This window comes from Sinohyriopsis cumingii, chromosome 7, assembly GCF_028554795.1.
Source record: "Sinohyriopsis cumingii isolate HCF-2022 chromosome 7, ASM2855479v2, whole genome shotgun sequence".
NCBI classification, from domain to species: Eukaryota; Metazoa; Mollusca; class Bivalvia; order Unionida; family Unionidae; genus Sinohyriopsis; species Sinohyriopsis cumingii.
In genome coordinates, this window is record NC_142967.1 from 11,026,249 (window position 1) to 11,051,572 (window position 25,324).

Below are 25,324 nucleotides of genomic sequence, written 5' to 3' on the forward strand. Positions count from 1 at the left end.
TTATCCAACTCCCTCCCCTGTCCTCCTCTTCACGGACGTACTGTCCGATCGGGAGAAGGATACCTTTCTACAACAGGAGATATGGTCGCTCATAGAAAAATGGGCGGTGGAGATTGTGAAGAAAAAAAACACAATCGCCGGGGCTTTATTCCAGGCTGTTTCTTATCCAGAAGGCAAACGGCAAGTTGAGGCCGATCATCGACCTGAGTCGCCTCAACCAATACATTTTACCACCGAAATTCAAGATGGAAACGGCGAGATCAATCCATCTTTCCATCCGGCGGGACGAGTGTGCCGTCAGTCTAGATATGACCGATGCATATTTTCACATCCCTATCCACCCCACATCATGGAAATTTCTCCGATTCGCTTACTGCAACGCGGTTTATCAGTTCCAGATCCTGCCCTTTGGCCTCAACATCAGCCCTTGGGCTTTTACCAAGGTTATGGATTGCGTCGTCACCCTGTTCTGCTCGACTTCATCTACAGGGACGGCAGTGTACTTGGACAACATCCTCCAGAAACATATGGTAAGTTCTATTCCGCTCAAAGGCAGAAACAATCTTTTAGCACTTTTAGATCATCTAGGCTTTCTCGTGAACTGGAAAAAGTCCGATCTCCGTCCATCCCAGCGTTTTGGCCATCTGGGTATGGAGTTTCTCAACGATCTGAATCTGGTATGGCTTCCTCTTGCTTGCGTAATCCGGATCGTCGAACTCGTCGAGTCCGTTTCCAACAGGATGTGGAGAGAATTCTTGCAACTCCTCGGATTATTCAATGCGGCGGCGGACTTGATCCCGCTTGGCCATCTTTTTATGCGTCCCTTACAAATGACGTTACTGGCACAGTGGCGCCCCTTTTCAAGTTCCCTCAATCAAACAATAATGATCACACCCAAGATATGATCATTCCTGCGTCAGTGGCACAACCCCGGTTGGCTGTCCACAGGGATTCCTCTGGAGATGCCCCAAGCGGAGATAACAGTATGTACCGACGCCAGTACCTACGGTTGGGGTGCCCATCTGTTGCCTGACTTCGCTACAGTCAGCGGCACGTGGGAGCCAGGGGAGAGGCCTCTCCACATCAACCTTTTAGAAATGAGGGCTGTCATCAATGCCTTTCATTTCTGGAAGGATCAGCTCTCAGGAAAAACTGTCCTTATTATGTCAGACAATTCTGTGGTGGTGACTTACCTCCTCAAACAAGGGGGCACCAAATCACCAGACCTGTGCATTCTGATCTGGCAGTTTCTACGTTGGTGCGACAACCTCCACATCAACGTACAAATCAGACACATTCCTGGCAGACTCAATGTCTTGGCCGACACTCTATCCAGGAAAGGTCAAGTCATTCACATGAAATGGTCACTCCATCAATCAGTCTTTCTTTGGATTTGCACACTTTGGGGGCATCCGATGATCGATCTTTTTGCGACAAGGTGGAATCGCAAGTTGCCCATTTTCATCTCTCCAGTTCCAGACCCAGAGGCTTGGGCCATGGACGCTCTGTCAATCAGCTGGGAGGGGTTGTGGACATTCGCCTACCCTCCCACGGTTTTGGTACCGAAAATAATCCAGAGGTTAAGGGGTCAGAACTGTCGGATGATTCTGATTGCCCCTCTCAGATGGAACAAGTCCTGGGTCACTGATCAACTCGATCTAGCGATAGATCTACCCAGGAAGATTCCAACCAGCCCAAATCTTCTCAAACAACTGCGGTCACGGGTGTTCCACCCCTGCCCGGACCGTCTTCTTCTTCACGCTTGGCTCTTGTCCGGACAGCCTTGCGAGACAAACAATTTAAACCTTCGATTGTGGAGAGGATCTCAAGAGCAAGAAGGCCCTCCACTCTGAAGGCTTACGAGGGAAAGTGGCGTGTTTTCAGGGACTGGTGCCATATCAATAACATCGTCCCTTTGAGTGTCTCAATCCCTCCACTGGCCGACTTTTTTCTCTGGCTTTTCGAGTAGAAACCGTTGGCCCCAATTACTATCAAAGGCTACCGCTCCATGATATCAGACACATTCTGCCATCATGGTAGATGTGATATTGGGCATAACAAAGATCTATCAGATCTTTTAGCCAATTTTGATTTCATTCGACCAAAATCCCTCACCCTGTTTCCAAAATGGAATCTGTCCTGTGTTTTAACATGGCTCAATTCAGACAAATTTGAACCTTTAGCCCACACTTCGTTAAAGCTACTATCATACAAAACATGTTTCTTGATAGCCTTAGCTTCAGCATGCAGGGTGAGCGAGTTATATTCCCTTTCCAGTGACCCGAACTTTCTTCAGTTCAGATCAGATGGTTCGGTGGTCCTCCTGATGCAACCAGGCTTTGTAGCCAAAAATAGGTTACCATCCATTGGCAATCAAAGAATCGTCATTCGCTCGCTTTCTTCCATAGATAAGTCAAGAGCAACAGCCGTGCAAGATCCTGTTCGTGCACTCAAGCACTATTTAAAACGCACAGAGGCGTGTCGGGACACATGTAAATGCCTCTTTCTTCCGGTCAAAGCTGGTAAACGGGATATCACCCCTCAAGCCCTTGCTTCATGGCTGAAGTGGGTTATACACTCAGCGTACTTTGAGGTCTCACAAGATCAGAGTCGCCTTACATCTCATGAGATTAGAGCAATCTCGGCGAGCCTTGCATTCGAATGCAATGTTTCGATCCGAGATATAATAGAAGCTGTTGGCTGGCATGCAGAGTCAACCTTCTCCAGTTTTTATCTCAGAGATTTGGCTTCGCAGAGGCAAACCTTGAATCTGGTAGGTCCGGTGTTGGCAGCCCAGATGACCACCAGACCCATTTAAAACAATCAGCACAGCCTATCAGCTTCGCTGGATTCACCAGTGAAATTTCGTAGGTAAGAAGATTTCAATATCTATCTTCTTAACCGTATATAGGGGTCACATATCACGGGACCCTAGGCTGTGTTGCTGATGAAATTAGGAGAATGGGTTATCTTTCAAATGGGGAATCCAGCCATCATTCCCTAGAAGGTATCCGGGGTGGAGGTAGGATGCTCAGCATTCCCTCCTCCTATTATCTATTCTCCTAACGTTAATATGATCGGGGAACGTATTTGAAGGAGAAAGCAAATTTTTAGTAAATTACGTTTCTCCGAGAATACTTACCCGATCACATTACTTAAAAACCCTCCCAACCACCCCGCTGTGCGAGCATCCTCGTATAATATATATTGCTCAGCTTAAAAAACTAGTGACACCTGGCGGTGGTAAGGGGCAAGAGTTATTGCCCTTTGGTCTATATGAGATAGAAAGAAAAGATGAATTTTCGTCTTTTAGTAGGGCTGGATTTGAGAGGTAGCAGGCTTATATCCCCTAACGTTAATGTGATTGGGTAAGTATTCTCGGAGAAACATAATTTACTAAAAATTTGCTTTCTTGAGGGGTACTTTTGAACACAAACTCTTCAGTGTCATGGGATTCTGGCCGTAAGGAGTGGGTGGCTGCTGGTCAGGGGGACCACTGTACATGTGCATTGCATATCTAACAATTAATAAAATAAAAAGAAAGTTTTCTTGTCCAGAAACAGAATCATTTGTTCAGAGACAAAACTGTACAGCTTAATTCAAAGAAGACACAGGGATTAACTCTATAAACAAAGTGTGTAACCTGGTCGCACCAACTTGAATAGATGATGGTTTGGTGACTGATATGTAATCACTGACATCGGAAATACAAAAAAATAAAAATCACAGGCCTTAACACTATCAGTCGAATCCCTCAAATGATTTTCACTTGCTGGTTTAATAAACAAAGACATTATTCACCCCCAGGCATATGGATTAACAGTGGCAATTCGCAACATGTACATTAGCTTGGTTTACAGATTGTACCATCAGTCACTATATACAAACCTTTAGCCAGATTTCCTTTTTTTGTTTTGTTGTTTTCATGCGAGTTGTTGATTAGAACAATCCTTACTATTCAAGCAATCGTTGTTACAAATGATTACATACAAGTCATTGGAGTTTATCCCTGTTTATGTAATGCAGTTGTTCATAGCAGAGTCTAAATGCATATTTTACTAAGACATTGTGGTTGCTGGTTACATTCAACAGGTGGTTGCTCACAACAGAGCGTTTATATAATAAGATTGGTCTGTGGTCGGAAGTGACAGGTGGTCACTCATAGCAGAGGTCGCTCATAACAGTTTTTACTGTAGTTCATTCATTTTGAGAGTTCAGCATTTTGGCAAATATATTAAGTGACACAGATCTCGGACATTAGAAGATAGATTTTTGGTTCAGCATCATAAATCAAGATTGATAGTGTTGCTGACATTGTCATTCAGCTTCTATTTATATATTAGCCATTTTGAGTATGACCCGAAGTGCATGTAATGTCTCTCACTTCCCTGTGAACTTTTTAAATATGAAAACTTTGACAAAAACATGTCTCATAAAGGATATTTGTAGAAATTGACAATGCCAAAATATCCTGATTTGTGGTTGCCAGATTTGGCATGTAGAATAAATATATTTGATTCTTCACTAAAATTGATAACCATGATGATAGTAGAAAGGAATCTTTTCACTGAATTGAATTTCTGTGTTTTAAAGATGATCACATTTTTATTTTTTCAGATGGCATAAGTGACTTGGATGGTGTTTCAGAAGAGGAAAGGAATCAGATTGTGGTAAGGGAAGGTTTGCTTTGTTTTGGGCCTGAAAAAGCTTAGTTTGGTATGGGAGGCAAATATACTTCTGGGAATGCGATCATGTGATTCATGCAAAGTTTATTTGTATTTGCACACTTGAAAAGCTGTGATGTGCGAGAACTCCTGCAAACTAGTTTCAAGTTGCGCATATGAAAATGTACTCTGTGCTGATTGGATGTGTCTTGAGGCTGGATTGCCATTGCCACTTGAAATTGAAGCAACAAAAATAAGTTATATCAGGTTGAGTGATCTGGCAAGAAGCCTTTGAGCTTGATGGTGTTTTTAACTGTATTTTCTGAAACTAAACTGGATGTAATTAAGGTCTGAGTGTAGTTAACAAACATTTTCATTTGAACATAATGCTTGCTATATTAGTTAGATGCTAGTTTTTAAATGCATTTTTGCACATAAACAATAGCAGTAAATGAAAGTTTGTTAACATTACTAAAATTAGTCTAACATGGGGAAAGTGTGGACTGCTTCACCAATGAGGTCTAGACAGGTTGGCATGAATTCTTATCACCGTTGAGGTCTAGATAGGTTGGCATGTGTTCTTATCACCGATGAGGTCTAGATAGGTTGGCATGTGTTCTTATCACCGATGAGGTCTAGATAGGTTGGCATGTGTTCTTATCACCGATGAGGTCTAGATAGGTTGGCATGTGTTCTTATCCTGCTGCATGAGCCTGCTTAGTGAAACTATCAGCTCTTACGTTATTTAAGTTGGGGAGCATCATCAGTCCCACTTGGGGCTCATGTTTATCATTAATCTCCAATTACAGATTGGAGGCAAAAATAATGTCCTTGAACTGTTGAATGAAATGATTGCATAAGACACTTAAAGTAACTAAAATCTTTGGCGCCCAAAGATGGGTGTTTTGTGAATATGACTTTGGCTGTGTTGATTTTATTTTAAACCTCCCAGTGCTAATTGGAGGGGGGGGGGTGATTATGAGCTTGGATAATAATGCCAGGAAAAGATATAGTAGTAAATCTAATTTTAATCAAATAGTACTTACCTGCAGTGAGTAATAGCAGGTAAGTATTATTTGATTAAAATTAGATTTACATTAAGAAAGATGCATTTTCATTAATATATGAATTTTTAGGATGCAGAGGAAAGTAATTTTGTTACAGTTGTTATCCAGATATGTACATTAATGATGGTACTCAGGTTAAATTGCCTGATTCAGATTGAATGTTTAAGTTGTAAATCGAATGGCAGATAATAGCTTTAATTAGAGTACATTTGATTAGTAATTACATAGTCTGACAGCAAGCTGGTATCAGGAATGTACCATATATTCCCTAATTAACCTGTCTGAGAGCATTACATTTTCTGGGGTGGGTGGGTAGGTGCTTTTGTTTTGGAGCATAATAATGAAGGCTAAATTTGTTCTTTTTTTTTATATCTTATTTTGAAAACCATATGTAGATCTGGGTGTTTTTCTGCCACTTAATTCAGTCATTTTAAATATCAGCACAGTTAAAATTTTCAGTTGATCAACACATTTTCCCACTTGGCATCTGGTTGAAGTGGGACTGGTAACCCTTTGAACTTGTTGCCCACTTATTGCATCATGTTTGACACTACTGAAGCGGGCAGGTACTGAAAAGCACAGGTCTTGCACTGCATCTTTAGAAAGGGATAGGGGCATTAATTAGGGAAGATGGGATGCTCTGACTGGGAATACATGTCGTTGGATTTGAACCAAATTTGGTATACCACTTTATGTTGATGAGACCCTAAAAGAGTTTGATTTCCAGTCTTCTATGTTGGCAGATGGTATGAAGCTTTACTTTGATGACATTTTGAAAGAATTCAGTTTCCATCATTGCACTTCATAATTTGAAGGAATTGTGATCCCAGGATGGCCGGAATGCAAACTTGAGTCTCCAGATCTTCATTTTACCAATGTTTTGCAATTTAACGTCATTTATAGGTGCTATGCCAACAATTACAAGTCATTTTCACTTTGGCTTCCACAGCATAACTTGACCAAAATTTGTTCATTTTGATAGGCCTCTTTAAATTGATGAAACAATGACTGAATTCGATTTCCACCATTCCATATCATTTAAGGAATTGTCCCCATTGATTACCTATCCCTCTGACTTTGTATTCTGCAGGATTTATTTTATACCAATTGTTAGATTTTAACCAAATTTGACATAAGTTTTATTTTGTTGAGATGCTGAATGAGTTGTATTCATTGCTTTACACCAGGGGTCTCAAACAAGCAGCCAGTGAGCCGCATGTGGCCTGCCAAGCCGTATCTTGTGGCCTGCAAAATGATTAGCGTCACAAGGTGTCATGAAAGATAAAGGTGGTGAGGACCTTGGGCCATTGAAAATGCCTTCATGCGGCCCTCTGGGTGGTTGCAGTTTGAGACCCATCTGCTTGAAGAGTTATAGCCCCTAATTTTCCATACAGTGATTTCTGTAGCAAAACTCTACTCAAGCTTCTTGTATTACAACTCAGTTAAGTTATGGATTAGGCGTGCACCTTAATATTGATAAGCCCGTGAATGAGTTAGATTGTTGACATTCCAAAAGTTAGGCTCATTATTGTCTGTCAATTTGACTTTGGTTCTGCAGCATCAGATTTGGCATGCAGCGAGACCTGGAATGAATTTTCAAGTTTTCCTCATCAACGTTTAAAGGAGTGGTCCTTCAATGCTCATCTCCCAATTTTGATTTTCTATCAGGAGTTGTTAATGGTCAGACCCCTTTTGTGATGCACATATCCCTAAGAGTTCCAGCTGGTGATAAAATAATGCCATTGATCGGAGCCTCATGATTTAACAATTGACCAATACATTTTTTCACAGCTAATGCAAAATTCTCTGCTTTCAGCAAGCTTTACTAAATTCCAAGAAGGAGCATACCTCCTGCCACGATCAGCATTTTAATGAGGAAAAGAATAATGAAGGAACCAACTTCATGTTAGAAAGCAGTCATAGTACAGATGGTGTTCCTAAAGAGAAACAGTTAGTTGATAATTTAAAGGTAACTTTTTTCGAAATATGCTTTTGTGCGAGTTGAGCTGTGTGATGTTATATCCTTTGTCAGGTGTCTAGCTGTGTGCTGGCAGGTGGCTTGTTGTTACAGCACCTCATTAATCATGTTTAGGATGACATTGAAACTCAGTTCACATATTCTGACTGGGTAAATTTGGTTCTAAAGAAAATAGCTCCCCATGTCCAGTCATTATAACTACAAAAAATTACTGTCTAAAAAAAACTCGTAATATTGATACTTGTCTCATATATTGCTAGAAAACCATTGATGAAATGTGAGATGCTCTTTTGTTCTCATGTCTGAGTACATGTGTATGGAAATCATTTCTCTCTCGCATAAAATATGACCAGTGGTCATCTAGAAAATATTGTTGACACTATTCCTTCTGTTTAGTTAAGGGCAGTTCGTAAACTTTCAGCAGAAGAAGAGGTTAAACTAATGGGAGTCCATCAGATTCATTGGTCTGCTTTTTATGAGGCATTATGTGCTGCTGAGTTGTCAATGAAACTGCTTGTTGCAGATTTTCAGCAACTAAAAAGGCCAAATGAGAAGGAAAAGAGAAGTCCAAAAACACTAACTGATCTTAGATTTATTTCCATTATGCACATACTAATGGATGTTGTACCAACATTTATTCAGTTGAACCTTGTGTTTCAAAAGCAGAACTTGGATGTATCTGCTGCTTTGGAAAATGGTCTGAAACTACAAATAAAGCCAAAAGTGGTAATTCACACTGTCAGACAGAACTACAGGAGAAACTGGTGATGAAGGGTAATTACTTTTTTTTCCAAGGATACAAAGATATCAAAGGAAAATACTAAATACGAACAGAATTTACAAATAACTTGTGGAAATTCTGAAAGAGATTCCCTAATAATTCCAAAGAAGTAACCTTTGCTTTTAAATTGCTTGGTGGTTGTTGTTGTAGGGTTTAATGCCATATTTCAGCACAAGTTAGGCTATACATGGTGGCCAGTATGACTGGTGGAGCAAGAACTCTGGAAAACTCCAGGAAGAATAACCGACCCACGAGAAGCTACTGGCAAGCTTTCTCACGTACCCATGTTAACCGATCCTGAGAAGAGAACCCACACAGACAGAGGTGAAATGGCATAAATCTTTTAGAATGCATCCACTGTTGCTTCTTCATGAGGAAGAAAAATAAGCATTTTTTAAACATTTGGAAAGTGTAAGAACTTCTTGTGAAAATCTGACATGGAGGATCCAAAGGTGGCAGATATAACTCTTTAAAAAAAATCAGTTGTAGATGCTAAATCAAGTAGACGAGACTGGTCACTTGTGAAGTTGATAGTCTTAGACCAGTGGTATCCTAAATAGTTTTCAGACCTATGTAAAATGATAAAGAAGTACCATAATGGCAATTTTATTAACTTGATTATGTTGGCAAAGCTTGCCCTTCTAACCCTTTTGCAGTCAGCTGATTGTGATCAATTCCTAGCTACCAAAACAACGTTCACATATGCTCAAGAAATTGCTTGAAAGCTGACTCATTGCAGAGACTGATGACCATAATGTTAGACTGGCAGACGATAGAAGAATATGACTGCTCCCTGCTTTTAGTGCATGGTCAGGGGCATCACAGAGGAGAAACTTAATGTAGAGAAGGTACTTAATTTGGTTTTTCAATCAAATGTAAAATAGACCATGTAAATTAGCTTGTTATATTATGAGGTTGGACCATTATAAAAAATGAATTGGGCCAATTGGTCCCATTTTTCTCAAACCTGGCTGAAACACTGTCAGATTCAAGGTTGCTTATTTAGAGTTCAGAAAAGTACATCTCCAGAGCCATTGGTCCCAGGAAGAAGGTCTCTTTCACATAAACAACTTGGAAATGAGAGATTTGGTTTTGACCCAGAAAGGGTGCATAGATCAGATCAGGAGTTAATATGTGGTAGTCTCCTCAGACAGCACATGGGTGGCTGCATACCTCAGACAAGGAGGTATTCATGATCCTTCTCTCTGCATTGAGGATCAGGAACCTTCTGTGCAGAGATAAAAGGAATTAGATTTGCATTTGTCACATTCTGGGAAAGAAAAATATCTTTGCAGACAGTTTGTGCAGGAGAGCCAAGATAGTTTGAACAGAATGGTTGTTGAATCAAGCAGTTGCAGAGTCCTTGTTGAGTCTTTGATGGAAGCCTTTAGTGGATTTAATTGCCACAAGACTGATTAACAAGCTCCCGTTTTATGTCTCCCCAGTCCGCGATCGGAGATGCCTTCAGCCTGAGGTGGAACTGGCTGTTTGCTTATGTTTTTTCTACCATTCGGATAGATCACAGATAGTTCAGAGCTCAGATTATCCTGACAGGACCTCTGCGGCCTCAGATGCTTTGGTTCACTTATTTTTTCAAGCTGTTTATAGACCAACCCAAGGTCTTATATCAGTGGAAGAATCTACAGGTGCAACATGAGTGGTTTCCACAGCAAATGTCTGATTCTCCGCTTTCACACCTGGCTTGTCGTAAGTGATCAGTCTGCCAGGCAAAGTTTTTAAACAAGGTTACCAGTTGCTTCATTTGTGTCAGATGATCTACCGCCAAGGTCTGTGATGCCAATTGGAGCATCTGTTGTGATTGATGCACAAAAAAAATGTGTCATTCTATCTGCCCCTCTCTTTCTACAGCAGCAAAGTTTCTATTCTTCTTCATTAGAGATAGTTCATGTTTAGCTTCCACAATCAAAGGTTACAGGGCAATCCTTTCAAACACTTTTAAGTTTTCCTGCACATTTTCACAGATCTCTTAGAGATGAGAGACTAGTGCCTCACTTCTTGATACAGAGATGAAATTGCTCATGTGTTTTATGGACTTTGGCAAAACTTTGAACCTTTTGAATAAGGCTTTATTTGAAAATCTTACTCTCTAAACTTTTTCTTCTAGCTGGTGCAGAGGAGAAGTGAACTGCATGCCCTTTCTGTTGGGGGAGGGATGTTCCAGGTTCAGTAGGAATTACAACTTCATTTTTCATAGAGAGAACCTCAGTCACATTTGCATCTGTGAATGAGATAACAGGACAGACTCTTTTGCACAGGTGAGCATTTTGATTCAAGAGGGAGAAGGAAGGTCAGGAAAACTTTTCTTCCCTTCAAGGGCTTAAGCTGATATTTAAGGTTCCACCATCTCTAGATGGATTTCACTCTTATCAAGAGAGCTTATTGGTCATTCACAGCGAAAGACATTTCATTTCCAAGAATTGAAGCCCACAAAGGAACAGCTGTCACTACTTCTTGGGAATCATCTTGTTGTTTATCCTTGGAGGACATTATGAAGGCCATGTTTTGGTGATCGCATCCACCTTTCGCCTTCTGTCCTTATCAAACCAGAGCCAAGTTATTTTTTTGTCTTATTCAAATAGTTGCAACACAAACCCAATCCACCTGCTGTTATTTAACAGCATTGGACACATCTCTTTAAGGTGAGTGATTTTGTTCAAATTGAGCTCATCAACCTCCTTCCATACTGCAAAGTTACACATCTCATTAAGGTGAGTGATTTTGTTCCAATTGAGCTTATCAACCTCCTTCCTTACTGTAAAGTTACACCTCATTAACACATTAACCCCTAGCGACGACTTAACGGGGCAGGAGGTAGTAGCATACTGCCGAGCTCTGTAACGTCATGGTCATGCATTATACACTAAAGCGGGTGGTATTATAGAAAGGTAGACAGATGTAGCTCTACAATGATACCAGATAATCTGGAATATCTAGTTGCATCTGGAATATCTAGTTGCACTACAAAATACAGATTAAAAAACCTCATTTTTGACCCGATTTTTATTTACCCAAAATTTGCTCATGGTTGGAATCCGATTTTGTGTCTGGATTTTAGACTTTTTGGTCTCCGATCTAAGGCAAACTGGTATGAACTGCAGACAGACAAGTAGGAAGATGGGCATTTGGAATAAAGAGTGGTCTCCATACAAAAATAATGGCTCCGTTTAGCAAAAAAACAACAAAAAAAACTAAAGAACTCCAACTTTTACCCTTCTGCTCATGCGCGAGTCAAATAGCCAATGAAAAACGATGTTTCTAACAACTAGGCCATATGTTATTGAAGGATGACTGGGTATTTGGTGTTTTCGAGTAGATTCAGAAATAGCTTTTAAAATGTGTTTCCTACTCGATTTTCAGGCGAAAATGACAAAAAGCTCCAGTGGTTAATGTGTTAAGGTGAGTGATTTTGTTTCAATTGAGCTCATCAACCTCCTTCCATACTGTAAAATTACACATCTCTTTAAGGTGAGTGATTTTGTTCAAATTGAGCTCATCAACCTCCTTCCATACTGTAAAATTACACATCTCTTTAAGGTGAGTGATTTTGTTCCAATTGAGCTCGTCAACCTCTTTCCATACTGTAAAGTTTCACATCTCTTTAAGGTGAGTGATTTTGTTCCTATTGAGCGCGTCAACCTCTTTCCATACTGTAAAGTTACACATCTCATTAAGGTGAGTGATTTTGTTCCGATTGAGCTCGTCAACCTTTTTCCATACTGTAAAGTTACACATCTCATTAAGGTGAGTGATTTTGTTCCGATTGAGCTCGTCAACCTCTTTCCATACTGTAAAGTTACACATCTCATTAAGGTGAGTGATTTTGTTCCGATTGAGCTCGTCAACCTCTTTCCATACTGTAAAGTTACACATCTCATTAAGGTGAATGATTTTGTTCCGATTGAGCTCGTCAACCTCCTTCCATACTGTAAAGTTACACATCTCATTAAGGTGAGTGATTTTGTTCCGATTGAGCTCGTCAACCTCTTTCCATACTGTAAAGTTACTCATCTCATTAAGGTGAGTGATTTTGTTCCGATTGAGCTCGTCAACCACCCTCCAAAGTTAAGCTAAACATTAATGACATCTAACTTAATACTGATATTTAAAATCTAGTATTTGGGAAGTGGGTTGAAGGCAAAACAAAAATTTAATTACACAGTACTGAGCTGTAACTAATGGATACCATCTTCCCAGCCTGCTATGCACATGTTCTAACTTTATAGAACAGGAAGATGATGCAGCTGGTATGGACACGGGTGTTTCCATGACCCAAATAAACACTCATCATCATCAAACTCTTAACCCTAGAGGCCGTTGGGACACCACAGTTGACTTAACAACCAATTCTCTCCATCTTTCCCTGTTCTCTGTTGCCCTTTGGGAATCTCCAATTCCCATGCCTGTCCACACCTTAATGTTGTCTTCCCACCTCTTTTCTATCTGCACCCTCGCACTGTGCCTTGCAAGATTGTTTTTGCCAGTTCAAATGATCTTGAGACATGACCATACCACTTTAGTTTATGCTTTTTTACAGTGGTCAAGAGGTCTTCATAGGATCTGATGGCTTGTTGGATCCTGTTGTGGATTTCTTCTTGGTTACATGGTCAATGTATGAAATGCCCAAGATCTTGTGGCATCATCTCATTTCAAAGGTTTGAATCCTTCTTTGTAGATCTGATGTGAGTTTCCATGTTTCACAAGCATACAGAAAGATGGATATGACAATCGAGTGCATCAGCCTGATTTTGGAACCAATAGCCTGGTTGGTATCTTTCCATATTGGTCTCAATCTTGTTATTGCTGCTGTTGTCTGGGCAATCATGCAAAGTAGTTCTGGTTTGGAGCCCTCATCTGTGATAACTGATCCCAAGTACTTGAAGCTTGTGACTCTTGACAGCTTCTGTCAACTGACATTTTTTCCTGCACTGATGCCAATGGTGGTGTTTGTCATCAGGTTTTTTTTTTTCCAAGGCACTCATCACCATACCATAAGCTGTGGAGGTTGTGTTGATGCGCTCAACCAAGTCAGGCAGTTCTTTTTCCTCTACTGCTAAACTATCTATATCATCTGCAAAGCAAAGGTTAGTGATTGTTTTTCCTCTGATGCTGACAGTGCCCTTGTGGTCATGCAAGGCATCCTCCATAATCCTTTCCAGGAAAATGTTGAAGAGTGTAGTTGACAGTATACATACCTGTCTGACTCCAACTGTTATTCGAAACCAATCTCCTCTGCTGCCATTGATGAGGGCAGCACTGGTGACTTTGTCATAGAGGTGCTCAAAAACCTGCACCAGGTTTGAGCTGATGTTGTACTTCCTCATAGTTGCCCATAAGGCCGCATTCCTTACCCTATCAATGTCCTTTTTGAAATCTATAATAAATACTAATAAACACTAGCTACATATAAGTATTACCTATATAAACAGCCCACACACATTCTCACACATTTTCAGTAAATAATGTGGTGTGACTGATGCTTTATATTATCACTAGAATGGTCATCATAGGAACTTTTAGTCCAATAGTTTTTGCTTCATATCATAAATTTCGTTTATAGTCGGTTCAAAAAAGATATTTTTGTATTTGTTCTAATTTGCATCTTATAACCATATATATATGCTTCATATTAATACAACACATTCACAGACACACAATGAAATTTTACTGGAGATATTTGCTTGTAAAATCTGATAAATTTGCAGGATAAATGTTGGAGTGAGGCTGATTTGGCTGCTGATGAAACTCAAGCTCCTGACTCCTTCCCATCAACTGACAAAGAGGTATCTGACATGATTCATATGTTGAATTATCTTAAAGCTCAGTAAGTTTTCAAAACTGCAGAATCATTGATAAAATAATTAAGTTTTAATTGACACAAAAAAAATGTTTACATATGTACAGTAGAAGAATTTATTGTGCCAACATTTTATCTGCATTAACTGGAAATAATACAAGTTCATTTCTTTCGAAAATATTTAAGTGATTAAAATTTTTCATTACTGACAACCATCATTTTATAATATTACATGTAAGCCAGACCTGCCAACTCTTACGATTACCTTAAAATATAGACTTACAACATATGAGTAAAAACTACGAAAAAATTATCGTTGCCGAAAAGTCCAGAAAATTGTTTCATCTGTGTTTTATTTGGATCTGGGTTTCATCTTAGAATTAGTAAAATTAGTCAGGGAACCAGACTAACTTTACAAAAACACCCCAGATGCTTTAAACTGCACCTATTTGTTCATGTGAAGTGTCTATATGATCAAACTTTTGATTATAAAATTGTTAAAAATGGTGTCCAGAAAGCGATGCATGTTTAAGGGTAAAATAAGCTTCTCGAAAAGTGTTGCTAATCAACACAGAAGAATAAAAAGGAGTATTCAGATTTTTGTGAGTTAAAGCTGGAAAGGAAACAACTATGAAAATTGGACATCACATATCAATTTGAGTATGTCTCATAGCGGGAGATATGATTGCTGGCATTATGTGAAATGGAAAAGAATTTCCAAGAATTATGTCAAGTTGAGAGATAGCAACAAGCCATTGAGCTGCATGGGGTTTGGTATTAGAGTTTCTGCAACTGAACTAGTGTTAAATAAAGTTCACGCGTACTTTACAAACAGTTGAACATAATGTTTATCATCGATGTGTCAAACTTTTAATTACGTTTTCCAGCTTTACAATAGCATTTATTGATATTTTGTTACACCTTACTGAAAACTGGTCAATCTTATGGAAAAAAATCAACTGGCTTACTGAGACAGACTCGTCAGAGTTGGCAGGTCTGTTAAGCTCATCAGATGACCCAACAAGCTGTGTTTAAGCTGTTCGTCATAGAATGCAGCCAATGTGGGTACATGAGAAAGCTTCCCAGTAGCTTCTCATGGGTTGGTGGTCCTTTCTGGGGTTTTCCCGGCTTCTTCCTCTGCCATTAATACTGGCCGCCATGTATAGCCTATCGTGTGCTGAAAATGGCGTTAAACCCTAAAACAATAACAATATGAACACTATATCCTGGGTATGACGGACACAGCATGAAAAGGATCAAGCTCTAGCATGAGAACATGGATTTTCCAAATAAAGTGATGCGTGTACCGTGTAATTTGATGTAGGATCCAAAATTCACATTGAAAAAGTTTGAAAGGCTCAAATGATTTTCAAGAAATTGATTTATCTTTCATTCCTACAAGTTCTGTTTGGACAAAAGAGTATCAGTCCATTAAGAAACTCTTGTTCCTGTTATAAATACCATGTCTTGTTTATGACCTGTCAGAAGTGACCTAAAAACCTTCACCTATAACTTTTCATGAGTGGATGGACATCTGTTGGCATTAGCAGTTGCAGGGTTCCCATGCTACCAGGAAATTGGGAAAAAGTTTGGAGAAATGATAGATTTTTCCCTGACCATGAAAAGTCCTGGAATTTCGCAAATATTGGTGAAAGTCTGGAAAAACCTGGGAATTCTCAGCCACCACTTAATGCCCGAAACAATCATGTAATCGAGTCGTAACTAAACTGATCGTGAATTAAATTTATTGAGTTCTAACCAGAATATTTGGAGGGTGCAGTATGGATCATTTGTGTGTTTGCAATAAACATATATGTTGAGTCGATCTAAAGGCTCATTGGATTAGATTTGTCTGGTAGACTTTTATTTTCAAAGTCAGTTCAATAACCATATCTTTCCTTATGTGGAAGGTATGAAAACCACTCTAGCATCACAAGAGGCAGACATCATGGTGGCAAAGCATAGCTGCTTTACTGGATGGCTAGCAAACTTTAAACGTTGTTAGATCAAATGATACATGCATGAATGGATGTGAAAATTACTTTTTTCTAAGAAATTGTGAGTATTACATTTGTTACGTCTTTAATCTGCTGAAACACAAGATAAAACTATGGCGTTGATGAAATATGACCTGGTACTCACGATTTGCATTGCTTGTCGCACAGAAGTCTAACAACCCACATTTTCAAATGTTGCAGAGAAAAAATATAAAAAATATTAAAGGAAAGTCATATACTGGTTGTAATAAAAAGTGAAAAAACAAAATTCTGAGAACAACTTCTGGAGTTTTGTTGTATCACGTGACTACCACATTGACATGTGCTCTCTGCTTGATAAATCAGACTAGCCAGATTGCTGGTATTTACAAAAAGTATCTGACTTTCATTTAATATAATTGAATTTCTCTACAACAACATTAAAATGGAGTTTGTTGTTATCACATGACTAATGGACTTATGATGTTACCATTTTAGATTTTTGAAGTGACTAGAAATGCAAATGGCGAGTACCGGGTCAGGTTTCATCATTGTCGTAGTTTTGTCTAGTCTGTCCTTGGATTAAAGACATAATGATTATAATACTTGTCATTTCTGAGAAAATAAATAATTTTCCTATTGATTTCATGCAGGTGTAAGTCGATATAACTTAAGTTTAAATTTTTTAGGCCCACTTGTAAGCGACTACCATATGTTGCTACCGCACAATTAGAAAACGGACTGCTATTCGTTTTAAACCAAGTTTGTAGTCCAACTTGTTGAATCTCAAAGCTGAAATGAGAAATTGTCATCCCTTGTATTATACATTAAAAAAACGATTCAAGCCCCAGTATCAATACAAATTTGGGGACTGGTTTAACAAATTACAAGAAAAGTTGATTTTACAGAAAATTCAGTCCTTGTTTATACAACAGTATATGATTTTGAAGGTCTTTTGTCAAAATTTGAATCAACCCTTTTGAAAATGTTTTTTAAATGATGGATTTTTAACCAGATCGTTTTAAGGAGATTATGTTGTTTGAAAAATCTTGTTTGGGATTTTATTGGCACAGATAAATTCAGGGTTGAACTGTCTTTGTTGCAAGACAAGATTATAATTATTTGCTTTTATTGTTTGTTTTTTAAATACTGTAATAGGAAATATTCATTTTATATAAGATGCATATATATATATATATATATATATATATATATATATATATATATATATATATATATATATATATATATATATACATACATACATACATACATACATATATATATATATATATATATATATATATATATATATATATATATATATATATATATATATATATATATATATATTGCTATAGAATTCTTTAGAATTAAAGGTCTGAAAGGAAACAAAACTAATTATTGTGTTGTTCCCGCTTAGTAACATAATGCAGGTCAGCAAAATAGAGTTCGAATTTTTATTCTGTACATTGAAATGAAATGACTTTACATGCCAATTTATAGGAATATAATCAAACTTATTTCGTGTGATACATTTTGTGGTTTTGTACATGTTCATCTTTTCTGATTTAGATGTTTTTGGAGAGTCTTGAAAGAACCATCTTTAGATTTAGAAAATACATGTTTTATAATCTAAAATATTCTTTAATTCCATTAAGTAATGATCATAGGTGAACCTTGAAAATTTTTATTTCGTGCTAGAAATGACCTGGAAATTTATCTTCAGAAAAGCATGGGAACCATGCAGTTGTTAAAAACTGCAAGATGGCAATGCATATCTATATTAAAACAATGTGTCTGGCCATGAAAACATTAAAGGTTTGTGGTAGTCAACTGAGTTCCAATGCAAAGAATTTGGTATTTTTTGAAGTCAAAGTCACTCCAACAGCAAGAAGATGTAATTTATTTTTAGATTGAAATAATGGCAGAAGAGAACAATTTCATGCAGATATACAATTTGTCATTTAATGAAAGATTTTGTTTGGAAAGAAAAATAATTCAGGACTTGCTAATAAATCAAACCCCCTTTTAAGGGCTTCAAAAAGCCAATTTTTCTTGGACCCGCCTATAATTTGGGATGTATTTTGCAAGTCTGATCCGTCTGAAAGGGTGACTTGTCATCAGTGAGTTAGATTTGCAATTTGGAAAAATAAACCCAACTGCACTGGATGGATGGACAGAACCTGTATTATTGTGTGGAATGTTACAAATAAATTGATGACTCACTGTTTCTTCTAATTAAATTCATTAAAATCTATAATGCTTGACATTTTAAATTCATTTATATGACAAAGCAGTGAATTCAGTTATAGTTCACATACCCATATACAAATATTTCACAATGGTCCAATTCACAATATTCCATAATACGTTAACTCTAACAAATAAACAATGAAAGTTAAGTCTATATGTTTTGTGATTCACAATATCCTATACCAGATGGTGTGAGTCTATGCTCTTAAAATAAATAACAGAAAAGAGTGAAAAGCAACAAACTTGTAAAATTCAACAAATAATTTATTTCCTGGGAATACAAAATGAATTTTTTTTTAAAAATCTTATGCTATTGCAAATTTAATCCCAAAATAATCCTAGAATTATAGACACAAGTCCTAATAATTAAAAATTTTGATTAATCTTTAGGAGAAATCCAAATTAAGTTCAAAGCTGAAGTGTTGATATAGTTGTGATGACCTGTATCATGCTGATGTGCCAACAGTCTTTAGCTGAAACACAATAATATAATTCCAGGTTTTGATTTCACTATGAATCCCAGTGAATGCCTCTGCCCAAGAATATTTTTTTTTTTAATGAGCACACATCGAAAATGCACTTGAATTGAACAGTTTGAAGAAATAAATTCGAGTCCAAATGAATACTGAACACAACAAAAATACAAAATTGATTCTGCTAGATTTTAAGCATGCTGAATATTTTTCAGTAACAAGATTATATAGTCTTTTATTTGACCTCAGGTCACAATTAACATTTTCTTTATTTAAAAAAACCCATTACCTATTGGAAAATAACCTTCTAGAAAGTTCTTAATGTTTACCCCAAAAAATGTTAGCTATAATTAGCAGTCTGTTACTAAAATTATAATGTATAACCTGGACAGTGTCAATTACATAGGTTAATTGTAGGGGAATTCCAATAACCTAGATCCAGACCCAAATAAACATAATTATTTCAATTAATAATGATCCTGATAATAAACCCATACACAGAGAATATTTTACCTATGCATTAGTTGTTTACAGAAGAAAATAAAAAATCAGAAAATAAGCAAAGCTAAGCCCAACATACAATGTTACATTACAGTAGCATATAATGAAATTAATCTTTTTAAAAAAACCTAACAAACAAGCAATGCAAATTCAATACACATAACACAGATCTGATGTCATCTGGTACAAAGTTTAAGAATTCATCTTCGTCTGATAAAGCTTTGAAATTGTCCATTGTCGTCTGATCATTGTAAATCATCATCATCATCTAGTCATCATAAATATCGTTCACCAACTCCATTTCTTTAGCTTCACTGTGATAAGTGGGTGCTCATGTAGAAAATTAACTTGGGCTCAGCAGGTAACACTTTGATCATATAGTATGTGAGATTGATCAAAGGCTGCAACTGAACATGGGTTGATTGTAAGGCAAGATCATGGGGTGTTGAAATACCACACTTTGTTACTTGGCACTGAGCAGTTATCAAATATGCAGCTTGATCAAAGGGTTATCACATGGGGAAAACAAGCTGTATTATTCTACTTTTTTACATTTTTAAAGTTATATTCAGTACATCACAACACAGTTTGCAAACAGGACATAATGTTTTGCAAAATCCTTAGAGTTGTTTTTGATGAATGTTGCAGGTCATGTGGTTGAATAATTTCAGGAGCAGCTTTGGCATAAGATGCCTGACAAAGAGGAATCCACGAACTGTGAGGAGGAGGATGGCTATAATTGCTCAACCCAAGTGGGCAGTACTCTTAAACTAAGTGAAAAGAGTATTCCAGAGGTGAGATGTTTAAAGACTACTAAACTGAGTAAAAGAGTACTCCATAGGTGAGATGCTTAAACACTCCTAAACCAAGTAAGAGTACCCAGACCTGACACTTTTCCTGATTGATTTGCATGGGTGAAAAGTCTCTGTTATATGACGGAAATTCCATTGAATTGGGGGGGGGTTGTTAAGGTGGTTGGAATGTGTTTAGTAGAGGGAAAAATCAATGCTTACGGGAATTAAATTTTTTACTTATAATTTACTGTTGAGTGAACAAATGGAAGTTTTCATGTGGTATTCAGTTCATTTGATGCTCCTCTGATGTGTTTTGCTGAATCATGAAGTTCATACATCACTCTGTAATTTAGTGCCCTCTGCGTAAACCTGAATAACTCCGTCATTATATTCTAAAAAATATATAATATAGCTATTTGATTCCTACATTTATGAGAACGATTGTGGATAAATGGTGCTGAATTATTTGTGTGAGATACCTCGGCAGATTCTATACCAACATGTATGTCATTCTACCACATTATACCATTGTTTTCTCTATTCCCCTTCCACCTGCTTCATAGAATGATTTAAAAAAAAAATGAATTGTTTTATTGTCTTGGCTTGATTATCATTGGTCAGGACAATTGGAATTTTGCCCATGCTAAATTTGCCAACAATAATTGCATTTTATTCTTCTCTCCAATTCAGTACCTTTACAAATGTATAAATGGCTAAAAGAACAGCATAGTCCTTTTTCCTGGGTTGAAACTAAAAAGTGTACCTATCTGCTTCTCCCAGCTGCTGGTCTGTATGGAGGAAAATGCTTGTCTATTTCAAAAACTTTAACCAATGTATTTATGCTGACTGATGTTTATGGTGTTAACAGGAGAATGACATTGAAGCATTAAAGGTCAACATACAAAAGCAGTGCATGCTAACAGATTTAATGCTGAGAAAGTATTATTCATTGACTAAGTGAATAAAAATTAAATTGTTTAATGTCAGCCTTTAAGAAGATGCAACAACAAACAAAATGTTTCATAGAACTATTGTAAAGTTCTTTGTCTCTAGGATATATATATACACACACACACACATACATATATACATATACATGTTTAGGCTCTTACAAAACGTAACAAGAAAAAAGTGAAGACAGCAAGTTTTATAAAATTTAACAAATTTATTTCCCTCGAAAACAAGCTAAAAATGAGAAAAAGAACTTAAGGTTTTATGATTCAAATCCAAAAATAATCCAAGAATTAAAAAATGGAAGCCCTAGTAATAATAAGTCCTAACAAAACTGAGTTCGAATCCTGATGAAATCCAAAATGGAAGGTAATGGCGTATGCTGTGGTCAGCATCATACTGATGTGTCAACAGTTCTTTGTTGAATCACAGAAAATAGTATTCCAGTTTTTTAATTCTGTGTAAATTTCGATAAATGTCCTTGTGCAAGAAATTAGAGCACTAGTATTTAAAGGGAAAAGAATCGCTTTTCTTTAAAATAAAATAAAATAATTAGCCCCAAAACTGGTCACAACATAAAACACTTTAACTTCTCAAGTGTTAAAGCACTAATGACTATTCTTTCTCAAAACATCAATAATAAGTCTAGCTACACCGCAAAACATATGCCTGGATGTGGGTAAATCCTCTGGAAAAACCTAATTGATACATGTTATTTGTCACATACTCCAAGTATGGCCTCAATTCTACTTTATGAATCTTAATTGAGAAAGAATTTTTTTAAAAAATGTTGTGTACTACAACTCTTACTGGTTCTGAATCAAGGTGAGGAACTAGGTCAGCATTAGATACAATGTCTCTAAAAAAGTTGTTTATGACAAAATATTTAAAAACCCAGTCAGAACTGAACAATATCAAATCCAGTAAATAAAGTTGCATTACAGTAGCATGTAATAGAATTTAAAAAAATTAAAACTAACACACAATTACATTAAATCAAATATAAATTAAATCAAATATACAGTACATACATACATACATAACAACATAAGTTTTAAATGTTGGTATCAAGGAATTTGATATACCAATACTACTGATATATTAAATTGTGTTCTTGCTTATGGCACATTAATACACGTATATAAATATTATTTCAAAATTAGGTTATGTTTCAGCCGTAGGCTATTGCTTCTATATTCTCAAAACCTATGATGAATTTCTACTGATTAATCTTTAGTGCTGTAATGACAACAAAAAATATAAATAATTCCCATCTTCTAAATGAATTAAACATGGTGTGCAATTTTTGTGCTTTCTCTCTTGTGCATAAGGGAGAGATTATAGGGTAGTATGTGTTGTGCGAAAGGGAAAAAATTGAATTTGCATCAAGTAACCTACAAGAACCTGGGTCTTAATAGTTAGGTGTTCATATTCCGTGGGATTTTAATATAACGTTCACAATACCAATGATACAAAGTTGCAATAGACAGTCAAGACTGTAAGGTACATTTTTTGGTTAGGACAAAGACTGTAATCTATTTAATGCTTTGTCTGTCTTATATTTATTTCTTCCTGTTTTATAAAAGATGTAAATAAGGGTCCGAGAACAAATTATTTAATATTAAAATGTCTGAAGGTTGCTCTACCCCACCCAGCCTTTCTCACTTGCAGAGTTGGTTGGTAAGGCAGCAGACTAATCAATCAATAAAAAAAATAGCAATGAATAAAATGTCTTTATGGTAAGTAGTGACCCCAATCCCACCACCATCATGTATTGTACTGTTGGTAGTAACCCCAATCCCACCACCACTATTTATTTTACTGTAGGTAGTGACCCCAATCCCACCACCACCATGTATTGTACTGTAGGTAGTGACCCCAATCCTACCACCACTATGTATTGTACTGTAGTGAGTGACCCCAATCCCACCACCAACATGTATTGTACTGTTGGTAGTAACCCCAATCCCACCACCACTATGTATTGTACTGTAGGTAGTGACCCCAATCCCACCACCACCATGTATTGTACTGTAGGTAGTGACCCCAATCCCACCACCACCATGTATTGTACTGTAGGTAGTGACCCCAATCCTACCACCACTATGTATTGTACTGTAGTGAGTGACCCCAATCCCACCACCAACATGTATTGTACTGTTGGTAGTAACCCCAATCCCACCACCACCATGTATTGTACTTTAGGTAGTGACCCCAATCCCACCACCACCATGTATTGTACTGTTGGTAGTGACCCCAAACCCACCACTACCATGTATTGTACTGTAGGTCTTGACCCCAATCCCACCACCACCATGTATTGTACTGTAGTGAGTGACCCCAAACCCACCACCAACATGTATTGTACTGTTGGTAGTAACCCCAATCCCACCACCACCATGTATTGTACTGTAGGTCTTGACCCCAATCCCACCACCACCATGTATTGTACTGTTGGTAGTAACCCCAGTCCCACCACCACCATGTATTGTAGTTTAGGTAGTGACCCCAATCCCACCACCACTATGTATTGTACTGTAGTGAGTGACCCCAAACCCACCACTACCATGTATTGTACTGTTGGTAGTAACCCCAATCCCACCACCACCATGTATTGTACTGTAGGTAGTGACCCCAATCCTACCACCACTATGTATTGTACTGTAGTGAGTGACCCCAAACCCACCACTACCATGTATTGTACTGTTGGTAGTAACCCCAATCCCACCACCACTATGTATTGTACTGTTGGTAGTAACCCCAATCCCACCACCACTATGTATTGTACTGTAGTGAGTGACCCCAAACCCACCACTACCGTGTATTGTACTGTTGGTAGTAACCCCAATCCCACCACCACTATGTATTGTACTGTAGTGAGTGACCCCAAACCCACCACTACCATGTATTGTACTGTTGGTAGTAACCCCAATCCCACCACCACTATGTATTGTACTGTTGGTAGTAACCCCAATCCCACCACCACTATGTATTGTACTGTAGGTAGTGACCCCAATCCCACCACCAACATGTATTGTACTGTAGGTAGTGACCCCAATCCTACCACCACTATGTATTGTACTGTAGTGAGTGACCCCAATCCCACCATCAACATGTATTGTACTGTTGGTAGTAACCCCAATCCCACCACCACCATGTATTGTACTGTAGGTAGTGACCCCAACCCCACCACCACTATGTATTGTAGTTTAGGTAGTGACCCCAAACCCACCAGTACCATGTATTGTACTGTAGGTAGTGACCCCAATCCCACCACCACTATGTATTGTAGTTTAGGTAGTGACCCCAATCCTACCACAGCCATGTATTGTACTGTTGGTAGTAACCCCAAACCCACCACTACCATGTATTGTACTGTAGTGAGTGACCCCAATCCCACCACCACCATGTATTGTACTGTAGTGAGTGACCCCAATCCCATCACCACCATGTATTGTACTGTAGGTAGTGACCCCAAACCCACCACTACCATGTATTGTACTGTAGTGAGTGACCCCAATCCCACCACCACCATGTATTGTACTGTAGGTAGTAACCCCAATCCCACCACCACCATGTATTGTACTGTAGGTAGTGACCCCAATCCAGACCTGCCAACTCTTACGATTTTGCCGTAAGTCTTATGAAAATTACCCTTCAAATACAGACTTACGGCATACTAGCAAAAACTACTGAAAATGGTTGTTTCTGAAGAATTCAGATAATTGGTTCGTCTGTGTTTTATTTGGATCAGGGTTTCATCTTAAAATTAGTAAAATTAGTCATGGAACCAGACTAACTTTACAGCAGCATGCCAGATGCTTCAAGCTGCACCTGTTTGTTCATGCGAAGCGTCTGCATGATCAGACTTTTGATTATAGATTTTTTAAAATGGCGTCCAGAAGGCGATGCATGTTAAGACAGAAGGAAAAATAAACTTCTAGAAAAGTGTTGATAATCAACACAGAAGAATAAAAAGGAGTATTCAGATTCTTGTGAATGAAAGGTGGAAAAGACACAGTTTATTGGACATCACATTCCAATTTGAGTATGTCTCATGGTGGGAGA

At 37.8% G+C, this 25,324-nt stretch overlaps 1 protein-coding gene across 5 annotated transcripts in view; it reads left to right on the plus strand.

Annotated features, from left to right (window-relative positions):
* The window catches only part of LOC149794731 (uncharacterized), a 97,277-nt gene that overhangs the window by 16,312 nt on the left and 55,641 nt on the right, over positions 1-25,324 (plus strand). For all 5 annotated transcript variants that reach the window (XM_089964345.1, XM_089964348.1, XM_089964349.1 and 2 more), the window contains exons 4-7: positions 4,618-4,670; positions 7,548-7,700; positions 14,214-14,291; positions 20,183-20,305. In XM_089964345.1, the coding sequence (XP_089820471.1) occupies positions 4,618-4,670; positions 7,548-7,700; positions 14,214-14,291; positions 20,183-20,305 (407 nt within the window). The remainder of the gene's footprint in view (positions 1-4,617; positions 4,671-7,547; positions 7,701-14,213; positions 14,292-20,182; positions 20,306-25,324) is intronic.